The sequence below is a fragment of the Zootermopsis nevadensis genome, unplaced genomic scaffold (assembly GCF_977971745.1).
Source record: "Zootermopsis nevadensis isolate Lab colony 2312 unplaced genomic scaffold, Znev_1.0 Znev_ptg000024l, whole genome shotgun sequence".
In the NCBI taxonomy this organism is placed as follows: Eukaryota; Metazoa; Arthropoda; class Insecta; order Blattodea; family Termopsidae; genus Zootermopsis; species Zootermopsis nevadensis.
In genome coordinates this window covers 15,303,104-15,321,533 of record NW_028259156.1, presented here as the reverse complement: position 1 = coordinate 15,321,533, position 18,430 = coordinate 15,303,104, and the positions used below count along the sequence as shown (strand labels likewise).

At 39.3% G+C, this 18,430-nt stretch overlaps 1 protein-coding gene across 1 annotated transcript; it reads right to left on the bottom strand.

Moving 5' to 3' along the window:
- Nucleotides 1-2,989: 2,989 nt before the first annotated feature.
- Nucleotides 2,990-18,264, bottom strand: Sap-r (prosaposin). The gene is made up of 18 exons (XM_087355337.1): nucleotides 18,071-18,264; nucleotides 16,896-16,974; nucleotides 15,900-16,047; nucleotides 15,305-15,505; nucleotides 13,996-14,142; nucleotides 11,443-11,595; nucleotides 10,639-10,833; nucleotides 9,885-9,998; nucleotides 9,172-9,376; nucleotides 8,219-8,370; nucleotides 7,386-7,520; nucleotides 6,721-6,867; nucleotides 6,054-6,264; nucleotides 5,515-5,666; nucleotides 4,666-4,858; nucleotides 4,401-4,552; nucleotides 3,939-4,133; nucleotides 2,990-3,464 (listed from the first exon to the last, which is right to left on the bottom strand). Exons 1-18 carry the CDS (start codon nucleotides 18,108-18,110, stop codon nucleotides 3,399-3,401), a joined length of 2,685 nt encoding a protein of 894 aa, XP_087211463.1. The 5' UTR covers nucleotides 18,111-18,264; the 3' UTR covers nucleotides 2,990-3,398.
- Nucleotides 18,265-18,430: the final 166 nt, after the last annotated feature.

Here is an 18,430-nt window from a genome sequence, read left to right as displayed (position 1 = left end):
TCAAGAAAGGTAGTTTAAAATGATGATTGAACACCAAGGCTACTGAGGTACGAAATATTACAAAACGCGAATATGGGGAAAAAATTCACTTCTCTTAAGTACAAATTTCTAGCTTCTATACCTTAGGCTTGCGTATGTTACACACTGCAGTAAAACTACAATATTAAAAAGGAAAACACTGGCACTAAATGTGTTAATTGTAACGAAGCTGCCAGCGTGTACAGTTGTATTCGTCTCTGTCTTAACACAGTCCTTGACACGCTGATTTTAACACAGGATAGAAATACAGGAAGAACAGAACACAATTAGCTTCAAGATATTCATGCCGGGAAGGAATAATTAAGAGTGTGACTCGACGCATAAAGATTCGAAACAGATACGATTTCAGACGTCGTAGAGTTTACCTTGAAGATACCTGGTTAAACAATAGTCAACCCTTTTCAGCTAGGAGACTTCTACTCAAGGGGTGTAATTGTTACGCACTTGTTTTCTCGCGATAGTAAATACAAATGGCAGTATTTACAAACATCGGAGTGTAAAGGTGACATTCAAACTAGTGACGAATACGTGGAGCTTTATCTCCACTGTCCGCACGCATTCGTGGCATGGTATTTAGACACAGATCCAGCGTCATACATCAACTTACCTCTATGTTGGCGATATTCCTAAGTACAGTAGTTCTAAGTTCAAGCAAATAAATAAATGGAAGATTTATGAATGCCGATTAAATAGTTTGCTTTTCATAAGTCGAAACATGGTGCATTCTCGTCCTGTATACATGACTGTCATGTTCATGGTATATTTTTATCTCCTTCATAATCACGTAAACTCATACGTCACCACACTACAAGAAGCTATTAAGAAATACATACACTATAATGTTAGGTTGTAACTATTTGTAAATATCACTGGCTGAATAACTTATTTAAACAATCATAAACTACTGTCTCAGATCACAACTTACTACACCAAGTATCCACTGAATAACACTTATTACTTTTCACGATTAATCGTTACGGTCACCAAAAAATTTGACGTTCTCCACTTAACACAATTTACGTGACAGACTCCCTCCACCTCTTAGTATATCTGTAGAGTACTGTATTAAGTACAACTTACAAGGGCCCGGACTGTTACGCTTTAAAACCCGCGTGCAGTGAACTAAACTTTCCAAAGGTAAGCAGAAAACAGCAGAAAGCTGACTGTGGTTATGTTATGTGTACCGGACCGAAACGGGCGACCCAAAAACAGGTGATTTGGAACGACAATGTGACTACGTACACTGCGTACTTCACACTAACATTACGACAAATTACTGTCAAATTTCTGCGGTTACATATTCGAAACTAACTGCTTGTAGGAACCATGCTAGTCCGTGACGTGGAAACCCTCTAGACTTTAGGGTTGTTTTGGGAGGAACACGGTTCGAACCCTGGTGGCAGGGCCGGAACCAAAAGGACTACTAATATACACAAATTCGGAGTTACAGCTATCCCAGGTCAACGTACATGTGCAGTTTATTTACAGACATCATCCAACTCTATTATCCGAAGCTTTCACAGCAACTAAGTATGTCTTTCTGGGGCTACCAGATGTGAGGTGGTTTCGAGAACCATTTTCATCCTTTCGAAAAGTGCCCTTCAGTATCCTGAGGACGAGGACAAAGATTGTTTTCGAAACGTCGGCTTCATTGCTTATCAACCACCTGACACAACTGGTAGCCCAAAAATAATTTATCATCAACCAACATAATATTACCAAGTTCAAAGTTTAAATGCGTCATGTTTGTTTTATAATTAAAATATATAATATAATTCAGGTCTATACACAAACTTTATTTACAGATGTTAAAATTTAAAATTTGCGCTATTCATCGTTACTACGATGTTACAATACTGCGCCTTCATTTACTACATGTTTCGACGCGTAGCATCATCTTCAGGTTTTTCCTTTTCACAGAATAATGGAAAACAAACATAAGATACGTAAAATAAGAAGATCAACAGAACACATACTATAATAATTTACAAAACAGATGAATAAATTGAAAAACTTGCATTGTAATATAAAGTAGTTTTAAAGGAAAAACCTGAAGATGATGCTACGCATCGAAACATGTAGTAAATGAAGGCGCAGTATTGTAACATCGTAGTAACGATGAATAGCGCAAATTTTAAATTTTAACATCTGTAAATAAAGTTTGTGTATAGACCTGAATTATATTATATATTTTAATAATATTACCAACAGGCATTTTCAATGAACGGTTAATGCAAACGCAGCCTGAGCCTTTTTGTACATGGTTCATAAGCTAGCATCCAGCCGACCGGTATACCGATTAAGTCTCACACACTCATTTGAGAAAGGCGGGGCTGTATGCGAGGTGCTTGCAAAAGCCCCATGTTCATTTTCACCTAAATATATGAGCCCTCTATCGGTACAGAAAATATCAGAAATGGGTAACACACCAAAATCAAAATGAAGATACACTCACCTTTCCCCTCTACTTCAAAACGCTAAAATGGAGGAAAAAATCTTGCTGGTGCAAGCCCCATTCAAATTGACAGCACAACCCTGCCTAAAGTTAATTTCAATATTCACAAACATTGCTACTCGACATCATCCTGAGCCAGATTAATCCATTCCACACCACCACATCATATACAAGATGTTTCAATATTTTCCAATACTGGGGATGCTGCAAACGCCCCGTTCTTCAGGTGCCTGAGCACTGCGGGTCCCAACTTTTCGTTGGCTTGATCTATAGACACTTGGCAGGACTCCTTGGACGAGGGATCGGCCCGTCGCAAGGCCTCTACCTGTACACAGGACAAACAACCATGGCTTGAGTGGGATTCGAACCCACGGTCCCAGTGACCAAGCGGCACAAGGCCCACGCCTCAGACCGCGCGGCCTATTTTTCAATATTAAACATAAATTTTTTGAGTGGCCTTTTCCCTCCCAGGTTTCAAAAAAAAAATGTTACACATTCTTTGAAAGCAGACCTTTTATTTTCATCAACGTACAGCGTAAACACATCTAGATTGGTTCCAACTACAATATGGACTAAGACATTCATAAACGCTATATACAACAACAAAGGAAATAGGACGTCCCCTAAATCTCATCTTTATCACCAATCATCAGTCCTTCGTGCAGTATCACAGCATAAATTCAATTCCACTCTGCTATTAGCTGAAAATCATCAAGAATTATTTCACACAATTAAATCAAGTATACAACTTTTACCTATATTTTTTTTTTACGTTTCTGGCTATACTCACGGTAAAAAAAAACCGTAACAAGCTGGTACATTAATATTATTAATTAGTGTCATTTACTACAGCCTGCGTGCTTCTGAGCGGCGACCACTTCTTTTGCTCCGAGTCCTTCCTCGCTCAGTTTCTAACCAGTTTCGCCGGCTTCTTTGCCTTCCAGACTCTCTCCCGACAATGTTCCAGGGCCTAAGAAATAAGACACGCCATTAGCATCGAACGTCGATCCTGCTTTTGGGCACCTGCGCTGTGCTTAAAAAATCAGTAAATATTACCCAAGAATAAAAATTTCCTCAGATATTATCCATCACCTAAGAGATAAAATATAAAAACGACGTTTCGGAGATGGGGCTCTATCTCCGTCTTCAGGTACCTGCTCAGCTGGGCCCGATAGAGCTAATCCCCGTCTCCGAACAACGGATAATATCCAATGAAATTTTTATTCAAATGACTCGCCATCATCACAAACTTTTAGATTTAAAACAGTACCAAGTTTACGCGTCACAGAGTACAAACATCCCTGCGTGTTCTAAACCCGGTCACCTACTACGTATCTTCTTATTCACGTCTCCTTATCGCTTTAAATCCCCCCCCCCCACTTCAATTATTAAGCTGTGGCCTACAGTACTCGACAATACAAGAGGTAACGAAAATGAGGCTTACATCGCAGGACTTGGCATGGGCCACGGACTGACACCAGTAACCCGGCCCCCAAACACAATTCTTGCCTCCCAGCAAGTGCACAGTCTGCTTCTCCCATCTGCACACGCCGATCTCATAGCACACCAGGCGCGGATTCGCCACTTCCGACACCAAGTTCAAGATGCTCGGACCATACACGTCGATCAGCTGATTGCACTGAAAGGCGGAAAGAACCATAGAATCACAGTCATCTTTGCGTTCGCACACGACAGGAGAATGTTGCGACAAGTAAGTACAGCCTCCACAAAAGTTGAAAAACATTTCCAAAGACTGGCTACAGGAACAGGAATTTACATGAAAGAATTAACCAAAAAAAACAAACAACAAAAAAAAAACAACAACGAATAATGTACTAGTTCCTTGTGATTTCATTATAAGGACATTTAATAAATATGCGATTTCATTCCGTCGTCGACGCCTTACCTCGTCTCGATCCTGTGCGGGAAGCTTGGGACAAACTTTCTTCAGCAACTTGTCCACATCTTTCTGCAAGTTTGGGTCCCCAAGAAGCTCATCAAAAGCTCCCATTGACGCTTCACATACCGCGCACTCCTTCACAGACTTCTTTATGGATTCTGACACAGCAAAAACAAACAGTTGAAACAATGTTTTAAAACACTTGTCGTTAGTTAACGTTACGAAACCTGAAGGTCCGTCACTAAAACCTCATTGCGAAAAATGTACTCACCAATCAGAACGGGATGTTTGGAATTTGCCCCACTGCAGATCTTAATAGCAGAACAGACTTCCTTAGGGTCGAGAGACTGGGCAAGCAAGGCGATCACCACGTCACCATACGTTTCAACAAACTGCCTGCACTGCCTCACCACAGTTTTGGGGAGTACGTTACATACATTTTCAACATATCCCTTTATTTCCTCCTGAAATTTGTAAAACACGGAAACCTTCAACAGAGATTTACGCCCTTTCAGTGTCTAAACCTGAAGACACACAATTCATCACTACTGCCGCATTTATAATTTTAAATTTTGAACTCTAGCATGTTCCAGTACGTGAAAATATTTTCACTCACTCTTGGTCTGTTTAACAACGCTTTCGACCGGTTAGACATACAGCATAAAATATGTTGATCAGTGAATAATGAAATGGAAATGACGCGGAAGGAAGCAGTCATGACCTAAATAAGGCACTGTCCCGGTAATTGCCTCGAGGTACCGAGGAAATCCATGAAAAATGTTGATCTCGATAACTAGTCTCTGGACCAAAATTTTAACTCTTGTCTTCATGACGAACTAATCGAGCTGATGAATTTAGACTGGCAAATAATTATTTCTAGAATCAACTTTAAATTTCTGGTAAAGAAAACAAAAGAAATATTTTATCTACAGAAAAATTACCAAAAAACACATAATGGACTGGAGTAAGCGCAGACTTGGATATGGTGACACGGCAGTCGAAAGACCGACTTTGTATGCCCGTGTGGGGGATCGCAGCGCGTTTCTACCTCAACCGCACTGATTCGTGATGTTCGTTTCAGAACACGCAGCTAGTGAAGAATTTATATTAATTTCCTCACCTCTGTTGCACCATCTTTGAGTTCCTCATCGATCTTTGACAGGACAAATTCACATAGCACGCACACAGTCGAATCTTTAAAAGAAGCCTTTGCCGCTTTGGCCATCGCGGTATTCCTACGTTTTTGAGGTGCCGCTGGAATCTCATTGGACACTGCAAAGGAAAAATTAATAATTTTCACGGCCTAAGAACAAGAAAGCTGCTTTAACAAAACAATGTTACATGAGACTTCAACGTCCAAAGAAAAGGAGGGTAACGTTATGATGTTTTGCTACGTTAGTAACATTTTGAAAAATTAGTTCTTGTTTCATACTTTCACCATTTCCATATTTTTTCCTTATCAAAATAATTCAGAGAACCTGAAGTTTTGGATTTTATTATACGGAGTTCTGAACACCGTAATGATCACAATTCAACTATCCACATAGCAGCATGGCGTTTTTTACAATTTGAAGTCTCCGATGGCAGATACTAAAATTTTTTTCCCAAGAACATTGTAACACAGACTCTTTTATATACTACACGGTGGTTGCGACTTACATATTTCTGGAACTGGAACTGGCGTAGTCAGTCTTTCCTTCATGGTTGGATCACAGAGTTTAAGGTAAGTGCAAATTTGCTTTGGCGTGAAATCAGCAAGGAACATTTCCACCAACTGTTCTTCGTACGTATTTACAAACTCTTCGCACTCTCCAGCTACAGATTTTGGCAAATCATCACACAGCACATCTAGCTCCCGCCTTATTTCTTCCTGCACAATGACCAAGCCAAATAATTTATACCACACAAACCCTTTACACAAAATTAGAAGGAGGGCTTGCATTGTGAAATATATAGAAATCGAATTAAAACCAAATGAAATTTGAAGATGACCACTTTCTGGGATGGTGCACCATGAAGTCTGGTAGAAAGTGCCCAACATTTCAGAGGTGTTTAATGACAGAAGCACGGTCGACTTACAATTGTCGTGCAATTACTTAAATACATATGAAGGAAAATGTCCGAACATATGCGTCAGTTTAAAGAGATACCTTAATCAAAAACATTTTGACTAAACTTACGCTGTCTTGCAACATGAATCTCTTTAGTATAAAACAGCCGAAGGTACTATATGAACGCATAACACTGTTTAGACGTCGGGGCCGGAAAAAAAGTAACATTGAAAGGGTAAGTACCCCTCAACAAATACTCTCAGATATCCTCTTACCTCAGTCTTCTTGTCCTTGAGCTTGTCAATAATACTCTGCGTGGCTAGCAGACACAACGGACAGGTCGGTTTGTCATTCACTGTATGAGTTGGATCGAGGATCACCGCAGTTTCAGCAGGAGGGCACAAACCAAGCTGAGGACAAACCTGGGGGAGAAGACCACAAAGATACAAACTGCTTCTATTACTAAATAACTAATAATATAATCCGTGGCATAACAGCTCCAGAGAGCCAAAGCCGACTAGCTTGACTGCTGGCCTCACGTTCACATGCCTAAGCAGAGGTGAACAATCATCCAACCAGATACAGAGTGACGTGTGGTCAGCACGACGAACCCCCAGCCATTGCTAGCTTTTCCTGACCGGATTACGCTACCCATCGTAGCTCCCCAATTTCCTCACGATGCTGAGTTGGCACCGGTCCCATATGTCGATCGAAAATCTCATGAGAGATTCCTTTCCCCGAGACTCGAACCGGCGCGCATTCTGTATCACCAGGTCCGAAGTATGATGCCTCAGACCGCGCGGCTACGGCGCAAGACCACTAAATAACTACAAGAGTGGAAACATGCAGGAACGTTCCAAGAGATCCACAAAAATTATTTTTTGTTACGAAAAATATACCGTACTAAAACACTTTACCGTCTATGCTCGAGGTAGCTTACCAATGAGGGGTCAATCTCCTGAGCCAGGAGAGCCATGAAAGCATTGCCGTATGTTTCGACAAATTCTCGACACTGGCCCTCAACGGCATCGGGCAGATGGTTGCATGCTTCTGTCACCACCTTCTCTATTTGTGCCTGGAACCATAAATTTCTTCCTGCAGTATGGATATACAGAACTGATTCCTCTAGTTCTCACTTCTGGTAGTAATAAATTCTCCAACATAAACTTTTATCAACAAACTGATACCATATGACAGACAAAAATATTCAATTATCAATACAGATCCAATATACAGACATATTCCATAATTCCTGGTTAACAAAAGGTTAATTATATTTATGATGTGCCATTGTAAGTTGTATTTAAGTACAATGATCTGTAATAAAATAAAGGGAATATAAAATGTTTATAACTGGAATTAATTACATACTTGATCAATTTAAAGAACCTTGACAAACTTGTGAACACGGTAAACAACATTCGGGTTCCATAAAAGGTAGTGAATTTCCTGACTAGCCGAGTGACCAAAAGAATCTCTCTGGAAGTTTTTTTTACTATTAAATTAAACTAATAAAATAATAACAGACTGACATAAACATTTCCAATATCTATACGGAATTTCGTATCAGCCAACTTTCTTACTAATTCTGAGCGAAATAAAGAACCACCAACTATAAGTAAATCTAGTTAACGCTATTTAAGCAGTAGGTGTGAATATATAGAGTCAGTCAAAACAGAACCAAATTGAGCTAAACCAAAACTAAATTTTCTCAAATATTAAAGTGCAAGCGTAATTCTCACATTCGTGGTAAGTGATAATATAGTGCAATACCTCAGTTTTCGGATTTGTTATAGCCTGCTGCACATAATGCAGGAAATACTGGCAGAAAACACACACATTTTTGTTGTTGATGTACACAACTGTTTGAGGCATCATTCTTTCAATTGGGAGTTGGTTCTCCTCCACATCAGCTACTCTCACAACTAGAACAAGAAATGTATATATCTTAACCTGTTTCTCTAAATCAAGTAAGGTCCTCCTAAGGTACAGTCCACAGACCAGGAGAAAAGCCCTGCTAGGAATTCGTTATACGCGCTTGCGCAAGATTTCGCGGTGAGTGACGACCCATCCTATAAGCATTCGTTCCACAACCACTGAACGAACAATAGACGACAGGCTTTCAAGTGTTCTAATGGGTACAGCTTTAAGATTACTTCACAGCGGCACAGCGATTTAATCTAGAATATTATTGCAACACCCGCAGAACACATTACAAGCGCGCTCACTACACGCTACTCTTAACGGCTTGATGTTTTCAGTCTGAGTGTAGTAGTGTAAAACTCTGACGTATCACACTTCCCACCAATAGCAGCCCTCTAGTTCACTTGATAGTAAACAATCCCCCTGCACCGCCCCAGAAACGACTTCCCCCCGCAGGGCTTTTCTCCTGGTCTGTGGACAGTAACACAACCAATTCCCCTTCATTTTTATGCATCCTCCACACAATGTGCATACAGGGCCAACCACATCTGCATCGCCACATGATTCAACTCAAGAACTACTGGACAAATCTCACGTATTCTAGTATGAACTACGTCTTTCCAGTCTTGTTGGATCATTCTTTGACCTTTGAGCAATAACAAAGCTTGCATTATACATCTGTAAGCATTCCTACCACACAAGTATTAATAATCCATTGGAAACCGAGGAAAACTATCCCATTCCAGGTGATATTAGTAATCGCAAACTTCGCACAATTAAAATTACAGAACAATGAAACTTACCACCTCCACTTTCACCAATAGAAACCCTATGAAAGCTTGAAGACTTATTACTGGCAGGAGTCAGGTATGCTGCTGGAATGAGAGAGCCCACAGACTGAGCGGGCGTTAATAGCGAGGCCTTCACTTCGTCATTATTTTTGCCAATCAAATGTGAGGCTTTAAGCGTTTCCACAGTCTGAGCAGGAAGAAGTGGCCAGATGGGAACCTGAAATTATCAAAATATAACATCCCTAAAGATGAGAAAGGCAGAATCACACGAACCCTTATGCTTAAATTTAACATATATTTATTACGTTGCTATCGATTTTCTAAATAATAAAGTTCTAATTAGAATGCAAAGGAGGGGAAATGTTTGGCTGTGAAGTACATCATCACTTTACCATATAAATTAATTCTTTCTTTATATCCTATCGCTCTTTTCCAGAGTATAGGGCCTCCTTTCGCTGGTTTCCTGGTCTTTGGTGTGTGCGTTGCCCAATGACTCTGCACAATTTCTACTCAATCCTGATTTTTGACTACCAGAGCCATCTAGTAGGAAATCAGGAGAGACTACAAGAATTCAAATTGAAGTAACAATTTCAGAAGCATAAAAACCACATGACAGAAAGTGAAATAGGTCCACGCTAAAAATGTGTCAAACAACTGGTCACAATGTTTTCCAGTCACTATGGATTCACAGGGATTTCATCAAATATCAGTTAATTTACCCTTACTTTAATTTTATGTCCTCCGCAGAGTCCAAAGATTTTGCACACTTCTCCGGCGCTCAAATTATTCACCAGGAAGCTGTATATTGCAGCGTAATACTCATCCACAATGCTGAGGCACTGTAAAGAAATTAATTTCCAATTAGTTTCTTATTCGACGTAGAATATCACCCAAGACGATACTTAAATTAATGTCTTCCGCATTTTTGCTCAAAGGATATAATGAAAGTTTATAAGAGAAAGACATGCTTAGAAAAAGAGTATGGTCATACATAGTAATCACAGGGGTAAAACTTGAAATACCAAAAGAAACCCAACATGAACACTGGCTTAAGGATTTTATTCAGGTAGTTGCTAAATACATATTCGGATGGACGGCATCCGAATTCCAAAGATGGTATTAAAATGAAGTGTTGGAGGAAGAAGACCAGTTGGAAGACCCGGAACAGATGGGAGGATGCAGTTCAAACGGATGCCACATCGCTCCTGAGGATTAGAAATTGGAAGGAGGATAGGACCGAATGGAAGAGGAGAATTGAGGAGGCCATGGACCGAATACGGACTGGAGAGCCATAGAATAAGATAATACCTGAAACAGCGTCCCTTTCAAGTTGTATTAATACGTAATGATGTAAAATAAATACTTCTTTTGGAAACAAGATAATATATGCCGTCAATCTGTCTGAATAAGCTTGGGAGAGGGTTACAACAAACAAAAAACATAACTTCAAACCACAAAGTTGATTTCAGTGCCACTTACTTCATCCTTAAACGATCGAGTTTGCTTGCATAACCCTTTGAGAACTTCCTCAAACTCCTGCTCAGTCGTGTTGGCAACAAGGACATCCCGCAGATGAATGATAAGTTGCTCACAGAACTCGCACGGCAAATCATCTTCGACCTTTACTACTCCAACATTTGACTCGTGTACAACATCAACCTTCTTCAGTACAGGCTAAGGGAGAGATGAAACATCATGATAAAAATAAGTAAGATTTGAAGTTCTCGTCATGGCGAGCACGAAGATGGCCGTCTTCCGGGTTGTAGTGCTGCGTAATTTCGTAGAAGTTAACCAATGTTTCAGATTTCCCTGATGATGGAGACAGCAAGGACCTCTGAAACATTGGTAAGCTTCTACCAGACTACAAAGAGCTTCTTCACAATATTACTGTACATTCTGAAATTCCCAAGTTCACCACATAAACAAATTCCCATGTCCTCTTTTGTTACACATTAGTTTTATTGATTACTTTACGCCACATATCATAGTAGGTTATAATGAGAGAACAGTCATCACTATGAAATCTCCATGAAGAAGTCTCCTCGAGCGGTTAAGTAAACGAAATAATCAAATTCCAAAATGTATCAGATATCACCAACATCCGTCAGTCAAACTAAAAGAACTAAAATGAGTATCAATCTAGAAACAAAAATAAAATAGGCTGATAATAGCATCTGAAGTTTACTACAGTCTACTATTTACCTGCAACACTGCCAATTCAAAATTACAAACTGCACAATAAAAAGATTTTTCCTGAAATAAAATGAATGATCGACCTCCTACCCTATGCTTGTGGAAGGTCGCAGAACAGACTCCTGCCACGTGGCACACGGCATCCGACTTAAAATTCTTCTGCAGGAAGCTGTAGATTTCAGTGAAGTAGGTGATGATAACCGCCGAACAGCCATCCGACAGGCTTCCGATACGCCCGCACGCCTACAAAGTCACAGAGGAGAATGCAACTGACAACATGGACATTACAAAAAACAGTTTTTAAAATATTCTAGCTGTCCAACGATTCCAGGCCCAGCAGCCACAAACTACACGTAACGCCTGCTTTGACAATCGACATGTCTGCATTCCGCCCGCAGTGCGTCTCCGTGTGTTTAATATGACTAGGACAGCAATTATTTCCTTAAACAACATTAACCAATTCATCTTTTTAAAAAAGAAGTGTTGCGGTTTCTTTGAGACACAAACTGAAATTTTAAATATAATGTAGATGAGCTTCAGCTTCAAAGCGTTAATTAATATTCACTGGGCCAATAAGTGTCAGATAAAATTTACAGTACTTGGACAAGACCAATATTTCTTTGATACATGAAGCCATTTCTTAAAAAATCGTCCTTAAAAGATCTCGCCACATTTAAATCATTCAAAATTTCAAAGTTCTAAACAGCAAGGCGCAAAATGCGCTCCCATCGCGCAGATTCGTGTCATCGTCACATTGTAAGTTCTGGACGGAGGCAATTAGAACCAAGGCCATGAGGTGTCCTCCACAGCATAAATTTGATACCAAACTTCATGGACATCAAAAGACAAATTCGAAGACATTACAGTAATAATAATTTTTTCAACACTTTGTCCATATATATATATATATAAGTACAGAGAGAGAGACACAAAATAAGCATCCTATACAAACAATGTAACATAATAGCATAAGAAACACTCATTAAATAAAAAATGGTACTTGTTGGTTATCGGGACACAAAACGGGAGAGTCGAATATCCGGACTTGGATTTGACAATGGGGATCAGCTAAATGGCGGAATAAAAAAACAGAAAGGCACGGCCCGACATCATCTGGATTCATATTTAGCCGAGTTCATGTGGCGGCATACAAATCATAATGGCGATATTTTTGAAACGATTCTAAAATCTATAAGCGAATTTTGGCCTCTGGCGACAGATTGTAACGACGATTAACATCTCGTAAAAGTAAAGTAAAGTTTGTCCCACTATACGCCATGTAGGCGTTTGGGGTGAGTGGAGGTATAGCTCTTCTCTTCCTTGACCTCGGCACTAGATGGGGTGAGTGGTCAGCATCACGCCCCGGCCGGCTTTACCCCCGGGAAAGGACCCCGGTATCCATTGTAGAGGAGGCTGGGTGGGCCCCAGAGCCGGTCTGGACGCAGAGGCCAGAGGAAAAATCCTCTGGCCCCGTCGGGGATCGAACCCCGGTCGTCCAGCCCGTAGCTAGTCACTATACTGACTGAGCTATCCCGGCTCCCGATTAACATCTCGTGCATATCCAAATAAAATATAATAATTTGTCATTTACTGAAATAAAATATAATAACTTTCAAGTATATGTCATTTATCCACACACATTAACCTAAGCTATTTTTAAAGTGATGTGTCCTGATAACCCACAAGTACCTAAAAAATAAATAAATAAACAAAAAGGAGCTCAAAATATCTGAAAGCTGCTGTATGTGAGGCAGAGACATAGTATGAGTTGTATGTTTTCATCAGTAAATATTCCTTTTGTAAACATTTGGCTCATATCCAAAGAACGCACAACGCGAGGCTTCACTTTAAGTCGCTGCAAACTAAACTGGCAGCCTGCCATACACAGGCATTTGAAGACTACAAAACAAGAATCCATAGCAATGCATCCACCTCCTGCAGCAAACCCTTGACTGAGGAATCAGCACATTTAACTTGAAAATGTTAAGTGGACCTTTATTTAACATACAAAAAAATTAAATCTGTGGCGTAACAGCTCCAGAGAGCCAAAGCCGACTAGCTGGCCACTGGACTCACATTCACATGCCTAAGCAGAGGGGAATGATCATCCAACCAAATATAGGGTTACATGTGGTCAGCATGACGAACCCCCAGCCATTGCTAGTATTCATGACCGGATTACGCTACCCATCGTAGCTCCCCAATTTCCTCACGATGCTGGGTTGGCACCGGTCAAAAATCTCATGAGAAATTTCTTTCCCCGAGACTCGAACCAGCGCGCATTCCGTATCGCCGGTCCGAAGCATGATGCCTCAGACCACGCGGCTATGGTGCGGAACTTATTTAACATACAATTTTTATTAATTCTAGCTTTTAATCTGACATGCAACTGGACAACGAATTAATAAATCTTTGTGGTTTGCATGAACCAGTCCATACCTTCACCTCTTTCTCAAATAATCCATCTTAATATTATCCTTCACCTACACCTATGCCTACCAAATGGTCTCTACCCCTTTTAGACTTCTAACCAAAATTCTGGGTGTTAAGCAGAAAGAGTACAAGTACGACAACTTGTTACCGAGGATAGAACCGGTGTTCCGTAGCCAAGTTTTTTATCCAAAACAGAACACAATTTCTTACCCGCAGCATATTATTGAGCAGATCATCTCGTGACATGGTTTGCATTTTGTCGTCAAGTTCGTTAATAACTACTCTGCACCCAAAGCAGTCATCTACTACATCTGTGGCCTCATCCAACGGAGTAGCTTTGATAAACTTTCCACCTGCCTGTAAACAAGACGCAAATTATATTAACTATGAAATAAGTACCGATGCAAGACATTTACTATAAGTTCATATGTGGTCTGTAGTAAGGCAGATTCAAGCAATTAAATTCAATTAACTTGAGTAATTCAATGAGGATTAAAATTACTGATATTTCCTTCAACTGTTTCAGAATTTTACAAACACTCAAATCTTCACATGATTCTGTCCTCTTACAACATAGTCTTTACTTGATCAGACTACCATCTTGTGTATCTTCCCTCCTCAATTTTTCATATAAATAATCAAATCCTAGCAGGGCTAATCTACATATACAACATGAACACCTTAAGTAGGCGGTTGGTTAATGCCCGCCTGGTGGGGAGTGCGCATATATACACGCTTCTGAAAAAATAACCAAGCTCATAGATGCGCGCCATTTCTGTCATGCCTCAATCGGGTGTTCTGCAATCTAGCAAACATTTTTTTAACTCGGTGGTGCTGCTCCGAGTTGCAGTATGCGCGCTTATGCCGAGATTTGGGTGGCAGGGGAGAAATAGGCAACCACACATGAGAGATCAGTAGTTTTTGGCACAATGATTTTCTCCCAAAGAATTTTATGGAATTGCAAATTCGAACAGTAGGTCCCACAAGACATTAAAAATAACTTATCGTGAATTACTCCACTAAATCCAATGGGAAAAGCAGCGGAAGGCAAATGAAAAATGTGGCGAAATTGTTGGTGAAGAGCTAAAAATTTAAACAATATCAAAATTTTTACTTCCACACCTGATAAATATGTGATGTCCACAATATATAAAAAATTCACCATTATTTTTAATAAAATATAAAAGCCCCACCTGGTGATGAAATGACACAAATTTTGCCCCCACTTAAGGGGGTCATCTTAACTTTTTCATAATATAACATTTCCAACCATCAAAAATTGTATCTGAATTAAAATTACTAATTTTCCATACCAATTTTCATCAGACTCTTCACTAGACTTTCTGATCAAAATTTTGTATGTGTTTCTCATTTCCCCAATATGTGCTACATGATCCTCTAGTCTCTTCTCCCTTGACTAAATCAACTGTTCAAAACTAAAATGTCTGCACAGCGCAGAACGTCAAGGGCTATGCTGTGAGATGTATGGCAGTGGCAGAAGAACTCTGCTATAACTTACCTTACTGTCTGCCAGCTGTTTGTCAACCCATGCATTGTTACACAGTCCGGCCACTGAACACACAACTTGCGGGTTCATCTCTGAAGCCAAAGTTTCTACCAGCTCAGGAATAAACTCATCAGCCAGCTTACAACATTCCTCAGCGACAATCTTTACTGGGATGAAATTGCATGAACCTTCAAACACTTCCTTGAGTTCTTCCTGAAAATAATGAAGTCACTGATTCCGTACATTCTAAACACAAGACATCAGAAACACCGACAATGAACTCAAAGGTTAAGATTACCAAAAAGTCTGACTGAAAAAAAGTTGCTACAAAACGCAAACCTTGGGCGCAATAACAAAGCACTCACAGTGAATAAAATCTAGATGGTATTGCAGAATCCTACTTATCCAGCAAAAAAAGTTATCGCCGTTTCATTCAAAAATTTAAATTCTAAATTACGACATACAGAGAATTAAGGCGTCGCTCCAGGCGTTCTTAACTGTAGCACTACATGCACGTGAGTGGTCGGCTTGACAACCGAGGAAAGAAACTCAAAATATACCCCAAAATCAGTACTTTACATTACTGCTGGAGTGAATTCAATTTTACCTGCGTTTCATTGCTCTCCAGTTGGTCGCGAGCCTGTTTCACCATGTCCAAACAAATCTTGCAGACGTCGTCGTCATCCGGAGGCAGCTGCTGATGCTCCCACACCGTCTGGATACAATGCTTCACAGCTCCACATGTTTTAGCATTACTAAACAATCAAAACTATCTTAAAGTACTGCTGAATAGAAAGTTCAATCCCATGAGAAAGTCCAAACAAAAGCTATAACCACTTCACACTTAAGTCTTCATTCTTTGTTCTATCCTCACAAGAAATCATAATTTATAAAGCACAGTAGCTGTTATACTGCAAGTTTACTGATGAATTAGCATATGTACACTTTGTGGCAAACACGTAAGGTGACTTTTCTTACAGAGATGTAACAGACTGTCCCAACTTTGGTGGGAAACATCAGCAGATAAAATGTGAGTGTACAGTATTTCTTTACTCTTTTTTTTTCCCCCATCACAACATATACACTGATGACAAAGTTCATTACTGTTACAAAGATAATGAGTTTTAAGATAAGACGGTGGACTGTACATAAATTTATCTGAAAAATTCATTACACAGTAGAATGACCATTTTACTGCACAAACTGTGTAAAAAGCACAGAAAGACGTCCTGCACGTTTCATTAGAGACCACGGTTAAGGCAAGCTTCACATCAAAGTATATCTTAAATCTGATGAAATTATACTCTTTCAGAGGAATAAAATTTGATAAAAATAGGTGCACCAAGTCTTTACCTAAAATATATGTCAATTAAATTTCACAATAAGCTATGCTATGTTAGACACATGTCAAATCAAGAATGAACAATATTTCTGACAAAGCTGTACCCAATAATAAGATTACTTTACGTTCTGTACTTGGATATTTCTTCTCATAACATATAGTTTTAAATATGACTGCTACATACTAAAGAGAAATCAGCAACTTTATGATAACAAAATGTTACAGAAATGCTGTTTTTCCCAAATCTGTTACATTACTTACGTAATATTCCGACACCAATATGACGGTCCCCATGTACATTCTTTGGCACCCAGTAGGCGTGAATAAACTCCAAATGAAACTGCAACAAGCCCCAATGTGTAACAATCCTTTCACATCTTCATATACCACTCATCATGACCCAATATAACAACAATATGGTATCACAGAACCATGCACTGCCCTTGGTTCACTGTATTTTATATTACAAAATTTATCACGTTTATTTGTAGATGTATGTAAAGTTTCAACACACACCTATTTTATTCAATTGTGTTACAAATGTACAAATAATAGCTCCCCCTGATACTTTTCACATTAATGATGTTTTTTCTGTAGCTACTCTCCTACCATTAGCCCACCTACTCAGCAAGTTATACATAATGAATAAATCCCAGTAACTACATTAATATAAAGTATTCAAACAACTCTCAAGATTTTATGATCCATTCCATATTAGTGTACAAACTATAAAATACACATGAAACCACAAGTTACAAAACTGACCACAATGAAAACCAAAAATGCTACCAATATTGCTATCATTTGTACTTTAATCCAACATTTATAATTCCTCCTGCTAGGTCATTTCCAAAATCCACACTCAACTGTAAAGGCTGATAACAGAGAAAGTAAAAGAAAGGGAAAGTAATGGTTGATATAACAGTAATATACTGTTACCTCATGGTATTAAATATTCCAAGAACAAGAAACAATAGGGCTGTTTCTGTACCTATTACAGTGTTTACAACTTGATTTCTGGTATTAATAAAGCATACATAAGTGAAAACAGTATGTGATAAGGTGATGTGTTATCAGTAACCTGGCTTCACGATTCATTATCCACAGCCTAATCAGAAATAAAGTATTGCCAAAACACTGCTTCTTATAAAGAGCAATATTTACTTGACACGAAAATAAAGAGATGCACACTACGTTGTAAACATGGTTAGTATATTAACAGATATCAGAATATCAAACAAAAACCTAACTCTAATTTGGGTTGTAACAGGATAAACAATACATTTTCCGTTTCAGAACTCAACTCATAAGGATATGAAATAGATTAAAGTTGTGGACAACACAGCAATCTGCGCAGCACTGCCAAAGAATTCTTACGATGCAAATTTAATGAACGTACTAAATGCAGGGATACTGACATCGTACTGCATCCTTACCGAATATCAGTCCAAACACAACTGAATACAGCAACTTCATCTTCGTTGTCAAAGATATACTTTGACACAGGGGTTAATTTTACACCGATTTCCCTACGTTAATTGCAATGATTCAGTGAAACTTACGAACACCATTTAATACCCAAACGTTCTGTACAGACAACCAACGCAAACAGGACAGAAATAAAAATGCTGCCACCACCACAACGTCAAGGTGACTAGGAAACCAATGATGCCAATACCCACAATGTTCAGCTGAGATATCAGTGGCGTGCGGTAATACAAATAATTTTAATTTGCATTTAAGGCGCAGAACGGCTGGGGCTTCACGTGAATAAAATAAAAGTACTGTGGGGAGAT

Excerpts from the sequence above, each read along its gene's own strand:
- Sap-r (XM_087355337.1), bottom strand. The coding sequence starts at position 18,110 with ATGAAGTTGCTGTATTCAGTTGTGTTTGGACTGATATTCG. Across the intron at positions 9,377-9,884 it reads GCGGAGGACATAAAATTAAA|GTTCCCATCTGGCCACTTCT; the intron begins GTAAGGGTAAAT and ends TGATAATTTCAG. Across the intron at positions 4,134-4,400 it reads CCGCACAGGATCGAGACGAG|TGCAATCAGCTGATCGACGT; the intron begins GTAAGGCGTCGA and ends TCCGCCTTTCAG.